At 50.6% G+C, this 9,091-nt stretch overlaps 1 protein-coding gene across 1 annotated transcript in view; it reads left to right on the top strand.

Moving 5' to 3' along the window:
• LOC111140912 (polypeptide N-acetylgalactosaminyltransferase 10) overlaps positions 1-9,091 on the top strand; it is a 212,982-nt gene that overhangs the window by 168,033 nt on the left and 35,858 nt on the right. The window contains exons 5-6 of the mRNA XM_022493173.1: positions 1,371-1,556; positions 5,551-5,734. Coding sequence (XP_022348881.1) covers positions 1,371-1,556; positions 5,551-5,734 — 370 coding nt within the window. The remainder of the gene's footprint in view (positions 1-1,370; positions 1,557-5,550; positions 5,735-9,091) is intronic.

Genomic DNA, 9,091 nt, shown 5'->3' with positions numbered 1-9,091 from the left:
ACACACACACACACACACACACACACACACACACACACACACACACACACACAATGGAATACTATGCAGCCATCAAAAGAAATGAAATCTTACCACTTGCAACGATGTGGATGGAACTAGAGGGTATTATGCAGAGCAAAATAAGTCAATCAGAGAAAAACAATTATCATATGATATCCCTCATATGAAGAATTTGAGAGACAACATGGGGGATTTGGGGGGTAGGGAAGGAAAAAATTAAACAAGATGGGATCAGGAGGGAGACAAACCATAAGAGACTCTTAATCTCACTAAACAAACTGAGGGTTGCTGGGGAGCAGGGGGTATGGAGAGAGTGGTTGGGTTATGGACATTGGGGGGGGTATGTGCTATGGTGAGTGCTGTGAAGTGTGTAAACCTGGCAATTCACAGCCCTGTACCCCTGGGGCAAATAATACATTATATGTTAATAAAAAATTTTTAAAAGATTAAAAAAAAATAAAATCAAGAGACACCAGTGTTAAGTCTGGGACTTTTAGTAAAAAGAAACTACCTTCGAGATATATTCAGAACAACTTTACCAAGCACAAGGCAAAAACCCAGCCCACATAGAATAAGCAAAAAGAGGAATTTGTTTCACATGTAGTAAGATCATGTAGGAGTCTGCCTGCCGGGGGCACAGGGGGATCTGGGGAATCAAAACGCCATCAGGATCATTTCCATCTCTACTCTTTTTACACTTACTTCAGTCCCAGCAGGAATCCCGCTTCCCACCTCTCATCACCTCATTTGCCAAAGCTGTCACCAGCACCTCCAGATTTATGGCCAACCAACTTAACAACTCTAGTAAAACTCAAGGGCCTCATTTTTCCATAGTTCAAAAAAAAAAAAAAAATTCTCAAGTGTTCATTATTTGAAGCTACTGGAGTCACGTGGCTATCCCTGAACCAATCACACTGTAGGCAAGGAAATTAAAGGCCCTGATTGGTTGGACCCATGCCACGTGCTCCTGCCCCTCGGCTCCAGGGGTTGGAGTGAGCATCTCCTAAGAAGGGGGGGGGGGGTGGCAGTTTCACAAAGCAACATCGGAGTACTGTTTCCGGAAAGAGGGGGATTAGGTCCCAGTCATGCCTAAACCGCGCGCTGCGCACCCTCTCATACAGACGAGCTCTGTGTGTTCCAGGCCCAGCACTGTCCCTGGACCACTTTTAGCTTCAGTTTTCCCATGTAGGGCGTACAGGTGTTGATCCCACCTGTAAGGGCCAACGAGGCATCTTGTGGGAAAGCTGCATCTAAACTATAAAGTACAGTGCACACGTAAGGGAGGGGTGAGAAGAATGGTCACTAAGCAGCAGTTCTTACCCGTCTGTCCCCTTCTGTCCCTCTCACAGAGCACCTGAAGAAGCCACTTGAAGACTACATGGCCCTTTTCCCCAGTGTGAGGATTCTTCGAACCAAGAAACGGGAAGGGCTGATAAGGACCCGAATGCTGGGGGCCTCGGCAGCAACGGGAGATGTGATCACATTCTTGGACTCGCACTGTGAAGCCAATGTCAACTGGCTCCCCCCCTTGCTCGGTAAGTGGCCTCCCAAGGCTAGGTAGCCCCAGCTTTCTGCAGGGATCGTCCACGCGGCTTCCCTTGGCTGCTTGAGATGCACCCAGCCAGCTCAGGTGCCCCAAGGACGCAGGAATGCCCAAAGAAACCTTAAAAATCCACTCAGGCCCTGTCCCTTCATTTTATAGAGAAGAAAGCTGAGAGGGGAAGTGACTACAGCACACTAACATCTACTTACATGATTGCTTCCCCCAGATCACTTCCAGCTTTATTGGAAAGCAAGCCAAGGCTGTCTACGGGTAGGAGCCAAACTGTGGGGGACATTATCCTAGCAACTTAGAATAGTTAACCTTCACTGCACTGCTACCGAGCCAGGAAACTTGTAAGCATTATCCCCAGTCCTCAGAAAACCATGCCAGGTCAGAATTGTAGAAGAAATTGAGTTTCAGAGATACTGGGTGACTCAGTATTGTTCCCTTGGGTCGTAAGTGTCAAAGTTACCATCTGTCTGGCCCCAAAGTCTGTCCACTCTCACAACACCACACTGCCTTCCCTAAACTCCTTTCCTCTCTGGAGAGTTTCTGACAGCTATCAGAGAAGGGCTGTGGACAGAGTAGCACGATCCAGCAGCCATCCACCACAGCCTTGCAGACAGAAGGGAGGCTTGAGGTTTGGATTCTGGGCGGTGAGGTGCCTCATAGCTGGCTGAGGAAGAGGTCTGAGTTCTGCAGAGCTCAGATTCACTGACGGCGGTGAGCTGGAGCTAGGGGGGCATCAAGGAAATGAGCCATTGAGACCGGGAATCAGGTGAGGGACAGGGACAGAGGCAAATCAGAGAAGAGTTGTCAGAGAGAAGCTGAACTCCTAACACACGGGTGGGTATGCTGTCCACAACAGAGATCTGGGGACCAAAGGGGACTAAAGTTTAGGGTCAATGTGAGCCTGCATCAGAATCACCTGAAAGACTCATTAAAACAGAGTGCTAGGGGCACCTGGGTGGCTCAGTGGGTTAAAGCCTCTGCCTTCAGCTCAGGTCATGATCCCCGAGTCAGGCTCCCTGCTCAGCGGGGAGCCTGCTTCCTCCTCTCTCTCTGCCTGCCTCTCTGCCTACTTGTGATCTCTCTCTGTCAAATAAATAAATAAAAATATTAAAAAAAAAAAAAAAAACAGAGTGCTGGACCCACCCCAGAGTTTCTGACTGAGGAGATCTAGGGGTACGGCCTGAGAAGCTGCATTTCTAACCAACTCCCAGGTAGTGCCCACACTGTTGTTCCAGAGACCACACTTAGAGAAGCCCTGGTTAGGCCACCAAGCAGAGGTGAGAACTGGAAGCAAAACCCACCCAGTTCAATGGGATAATCCAGCAAATCTGTTCTCTGACACTGATCAGCATGGAACCTCATGCTTCTGACCCCAAAGGTCCAGGATCCCACCGGGTTAGGAAAAGGATATAACACAAATTTTCTGGTACACTGTTTATTTAATTAAGCCAAGAGGTGTCTGCATCTGCCTCTCATTACTGAAAGGGAAAAAGGGAAAGAAGAAGAAAAAAAGCCTTACCATCAATCACCTAATTGACGGTGCTGAAGAACAACCCATTTGTTGGGTTATCCAGTGACTCATAAAGAGAAGCAAGTGGTGGGGCGTGAAGCTGAGCTGGGAGCCTAAATAGCCCTTAACTCTGTTTCTATGGAAATACATGAGGGTAATTGTCATAATCTGCAGAATACATGGAAGAAACATGCTCCGTCTTTTTATTTTTTATTTTTCCGATAGAAACGTGAACGGGTGGTATAGATGTAAAAGTCTGTCCCTGTTCAGACAAGCAGCCCACAGTGCGCATCAGGGCTTTTGTCTCGAAACAGGGAACAAACACCTCCTTGCATAGCTCACTCCACCTTCTGTGGCGATGAGGCATTCCTGAGCCTGAGAAGGGTTCAGTCCCCCCAAAGGAAAGCCACTGTTGATCCTCATTTACACCACCACTACTCTCGTCGTCGTCGTCATCATCATCCACATGGCTCTGCTAGTCCCTTAGCTTTTTATGACACAGCCACATTTGAATTTGATGGGTATGGGGTAAAGCAGACAGGCCAGGCGTTATTATCTACATACAACAAATGAGAAAACTAAAGCGCCAAGAGAACAAGGGAGATGCCCAGCTTCTGAGCTGCTTTCCGCAAGCCTGGTCACAGACCATGTCTTCGGTGTGCTGATGGGATGTGCACATGTGGGAGAGGCTGGCTTGAGCATGTTGGCCCCACTGTCCCACTCGGTCTTCACAGGGACCCCAGGAGACTGGTGTTGTCTTTCTCCATTTTGTCGGCATGGAAACCAAGGTTCAGAGGCATCAGATAACCTTTATCAAGGTACTGCTGCGCATAGGTGATGACACCAGGGTCTGGACCTGGGCATTCTGTCCCCCAGCAAGTGCAGCACCCCGGAATGCTGTCTGTCTGATGCCACCCTTGACCTACCACCTCCCACAATCACCCAACCTCCAGCAGAGCCCTGTGTCCTGGGCCCAGAGCCTCTGTAGAAGTGAAATCCCCTGCACAGCCCTGAATAATTGGGAAGGGAAGCACTTCTCTAGACCTTTCCTTGGAGAAGTTTCTTTGACTTCACTAAGCATCCCTCGGGAGCCCATTCACCAGGCAGACGCAGGCTCCACCCCCAGAGATTCTGATTCAATGCAGCTGGGGCAGGGGCAGCCCTGGCGGGCTTGTAAACACAGCATGAGCGCACTGGCCCTGGCAGCCAGAGAATACACTGCCGAAAGCAGCATTTCTCCATCTGTTTTGATCATGTGCCACAGTTAGAAATACACTGGACATCTCAATCCGGTACTCAAACACACACCCATACAACAGGACTAAAACACTTTTCCTGAAGAAGTATTTATCACTTGGAATGCACCCTGACAGTCAGTATTCTTTTTTGGTTCATTTTACACACACACTGGATCAGTTTCATGACCCACCTGTGGATCGTGTCTTGTAGCTTAGAAAAAGGCAAAAATGCTGCTTTCTCTCCTGGAAGAAAACTCTGTTTGATGAAGCCTGAACCCTAGGCAGCTGCCAGCCTCCACTGGCCCTACCAGGCTCCACTCTCCAAGCCTTGAACTTGACTGCTGGCCCAAGCAGATGGGCCCCTAAGCACAGCCCATTTGCCCCTTATGGCAGGTCATCTTCCCTGATCGCTGGCACACCTCAGCTTCTTCGCAGAAGGAACATTGAAGAACAAAGCCAACCAAAGCTTAAAATTCTGGTTGGTAGGTTGAGCAGAGTGAGTTTTATAGAATCAGCTTCTTCCTGACTGAAAGGGGACCATGAAAGGCCATCCAGTTAGGGAGCCCACCTGCCATCTTGAATCACCTAGCCTAGAGAGTTCCTGCAGAGCAGAGATCTGCCAGGCCCTGCTTGCACGTGTCAGGTCATGAGGGACTCATAGCCCATTCCCTCTTCAGGAGTTGCCACCATTGGAAGAATTGAGCTGAACTCTAACAGGAAGGGCCACTCAGCCACCGGCCATAGTTAGGAAGTTCTGAGAAACTGTCAGGGGCACATGCCGGGATGCCGGGCTACTTTGGGCCACAAGTCAAGGTTAGGACCTGCAAGGTAGAGCCTGACGGGCCAGGACAAGAGGTCTCCCAGAAGAAAATGAGCCTCTCTCCACCATAGTGCTGACCATTACAAGCAACCGTGCTACGTGCCTCTAGCTGTCACAGTGTTTGGTACTCAGCCACCTGAGACTCGGAGCCTCTTCTCCCTGTTTCACAAAGAACACTGGGGGTCACAGACATTATTTATGTAGCTCACAGGCAGCAGGGCTGGGATGGGAGGCCTGGCCCATCTTTCTTAAAGCCTGCACTCTCCCTTCTTGGGATTCTCAAATTCCAGTGTTCAGAGAATTCACTCAGGGCACATTAAAAATGTGAGTAAGCTGCAGAGCGGGGTCGTGCTCTTAGCTGCTCCCCCGTTCCGCCTCCCTAACGGGGATCTCTTGGCTTCTTCAGACCGTATCGCTCGGAACCGCAAGACCATCGTTTGCCCGATGATTGACGTGATTGACCACGATGACTTCCGGTACGAGACACAGGCGGGGGATGCCATGCGGGGCGCTTTTGACTGGGAGATGTACTATAAGCGGATCCCAATTCCTCCAGAACTGCAGAAAGCTGACCCCAGCGACCCATTTGAGTAAGTACAAGTGACCCAGGCTGGTCCCAGTGGCTGACCCGGTGACCCCTTCCCAACACACCCAACTCAGGATCACCCCCTCCCCCAAGGGTGTGGAGCATGGGGACAGGGCCGACGTACCCAACCGGAAGCACAGCCCCTCCCAGCCTGTCACAGAGCCTCAGCTCAGGACCTCCCAGCTGGCCACCTCTTCCTTGTCCATGTCTGTGGTTGGCCAGACGGCCCACGGGGGTGAGCCCAGTGGCTCTGTCCCTTAAGTCTAGTGCGCAGTCGTAATCACTGCCAGCAGCACCAGCAGCACCAGCAGCACCAGCAGCACGGGCTGAACCCTTGCTAAGTGCCAGCTGAGTGCTGAGCAAATTGTGTGCAGGTCCTCTTTCACCCCCCACAACCATAGGTAGTCAGAATTATTCTCCATCTTGTCCAAGCGGGGGCACAAAGGCTCCAGGGGGTGAGGCAGCTTTCCCAGCTCAAGTGGGTCAAGGCCAGACACACACGCAGTTCTGTCTGCCTCTGGAGCCGGTTGTCCCATCCTTTAGTCACACCCTCTCGGAAAGATTAGGGAAGTGTTCTGGAAATCACAGCTTGTCCCATGGTAGAAGTTTGAGACTGTGTGGAGTGGACCTGTAATGTCCTAGAATGTGAAAGCCAGGGGGACCTCTAGGTAATGGACTCCAGCCCCTTGCAGATGGGGAGACTGAGGCCCCAGGAAGGGAGGGTGCAGCTGACTTACACAGTAAGTTAGCGGCCAGACCAGAATTAGAGCCAGGGCCTCTCAGGCGCCCATCCTGTGCTGTCCTGAGGGCCACTCTGACTCCCCTGCTGGAGGTATGGAAAAACCTGTGGAAAGCCAATACCCAGCTTCCTGGCTGTATTAGTTTTCTAATTATAAATGATCACAGATTTACTGGCTTATTAAAACAATGCATATTTATTCTCTTAAAGTTCTGGAGCTCAGATGTCTGAAAAGGAGTCTTCCTGAGCTAAAGTCACCGTGTTGGCAGGGCTGTGTCCCCTTTGGACGCTCTAAGGAGGAATCCATTTGCTTGCACTTTCTAGTTTCTAGAGGCTTTGGCTCTTGGCTCCTTTCTCCATCTTCAAAGTCAGCAGCATAACACCTCCAAGTCTCCCTCTCTCCCCCTTCCCCCCACCTGTCCCTCTCAATCCCTCTCCCCTCCCACCCCTTCTCCCTCCTCCATCCATCTTTCATCATCATGTCCCCTTCTCTCACTCTGGCCCTCCTTTCACGTCCGAGGACCCCTGTGATTGCACTGGGACCACCAGGACAATCTCCCCATCTCAGATCCTTCACCTAATTATATTTGCGAAGTCCCTTTGCAAAGATGACCTATTCCCAGGTTCCAGGAGGTAGGGGACCATTATTCTGTGTACCACACCTGCCTAAGCACAGTTTAACCCCAGTGAACCCCAGCTTCCCTGCACCTCACACTCCCCATCTGAGAAGGGGGTCATTACTTGTCCACACACAGTCCTCACCAAGGTGCCCTTGGCGGGGGGGTGGGTATGGTTCTCCGGAGACCTTTGCCTGATGCAGACCCTGCTGCTCACAGAGGACATGAGACATGCCCAAGGTGACATGGGCTACTCCAGAAAACAGATTTTTTGGGGTAACCAGAACCCCTTTTGGCTTGAACTGGTACTGTAATCTGACTTGTAGGCCCTACATTTGAAATGTGCGTAAAGATGGGTCTCGCATGTTCATCTTCTCAGTGCAGAATGAGGAAAGGGTAAGTCCAGTCCCCACAGCTGCTTAGTGGCAGAGGCCACCTCTGGTTTCCTCCGGGGCCTCTCCCCCGTGTCTCCCAGTAGGCATCAGGCCTGCCCTAGGTCAGTGGCACTCAACCCTGGTTGCACACTGGTGTCACCTGGGGAGTTTGTCAAAACAAACAAAACCCACCAGCCACCCCCAAGCCCAGTTACACTGGATTCTGGGGCTAGGATTCAGTATCCATGCTCCTTAAAGCCCCAGGGGATGCTGGTGTGCAGCCACAGTTGAGAGCCATTGGCCTAGATGCTTCCTGAGCGACTCTCCACCTGTTGTATCCTGATTCTTTCCAGAAGTGTCTTTTCTGTAACTGTACTTGGACAAAACCCAGGGGGAGGCCACTGGAAAAATCCGGGTCATTTTCTGCACACCCCTCCACGGGGCCAACCAACAGGCAGTCTGCAGGCACAGGGCAGTAGGATGATGTTTAAAGGACCCGGGCTTTGGTGGCAGCCCCCACTGGAACCGAGCCTCGTCCACTTAGTGCCTGCCCTTGAGCAGAGAAGGTAGCATTTCTGAATTTCAGATTTCTCCATCTGAAAGGGGGGCTAGGAATAGAGCTTTGTGAGAGTCGGAGATGATGTCGGGAAAGCGAGCGGTAGACACTAGACACTGAGAATTGTTGTCATTATTGCTGAACACAGCAGAAAACAGACAGGACCCGAGGGGAGGCCTCCCTCTGGAGGTGAGCCTCCAGTATCTAAATGCCTTAAGGCTAATATCCTCCCGGTTCCACAGCAGCTCCTTGGCCTCTGACCCTGGTTTCCACCCAGGCTGATTTCCCTGTACAGAGTCTTGGGTTTGATTTCCCATGAGCCACAAGGCTCCAAAACATTCCCTGCCCCTCCAAGCGGGGTATTTGCGGCTCCTGCCAAAAAACCCCAAACCACACAACCTGCAGGAGACAAAGGAAAGTTGATACTAGACACCTTATTTTTCATAATACTGGGTACTTTCAGAAATATAATGGCAATGCGAGCTTGGAAACACAGCTATACATTCACTGTGTAGATGGGCAGACGGGCCCAGAGGTGTGCAGTCAGCACCGTCCGTATATAATGCGAGCCGCATAAGTACTTTCAAATTTCCTAGTGACCACATAAAAAAGGTAAAGAGAAGCGGCTAAGATTCATTTTTGTAATATACTCTGTGTAACCCAGTATACCTAGAATAGTCTCATTTTAACATGTGACCCACACTTCGAAATTGGCTTTTTGTTGTTTTTTTTTAAGATTTTCTTTTTAAGTCATCTCAAACCCGGCATGGAGCTCAAACCTCAAGCCCAAGGTCAAGAGTTGCAAGTCCCACTGACTGAGCCAGCCGGGCGCCCCTGAACTTATTAATGAGGCCTTCCCTATTCTTTTTTTCACACTAAGTCTTGGAAATCCGGGGTGTATCTTATGCTTCCAACACATCTCAGTTCAGAGTAGCCACATTCCAGGTGTTTGGCAGCTGCACGTGGTCTGTGGCTGCTGTACCAGGCGACACAGGGTTAAGTGGCTAACCGCTTTGTCTCAGATCCCACCATAGGTAAAGGAGAGAAGAAGCTGGAGGACTGGCTTCCCCACCCC

This window comes from Enhydra lutris, unplaced genomic scaffold (assembly GCF_002288905.1).
Source record: "Enhydra lutris kenyoni isolate GAN:26980312 unplaced genomic scaffold, ASM228890v2 scaffoldscaffold5, whole genome shotgun sequence".
NCBI classification, from domain to species: domain Eukaryota; kingdom Metazoa; phylum Chordata; class Mammalia; order Carnivora; family Mustelidae; genus Enhydra; species Enhydra lutris.
This window is presented reverse-complemented; position numbering and strand designations above follow the sequence as displayed.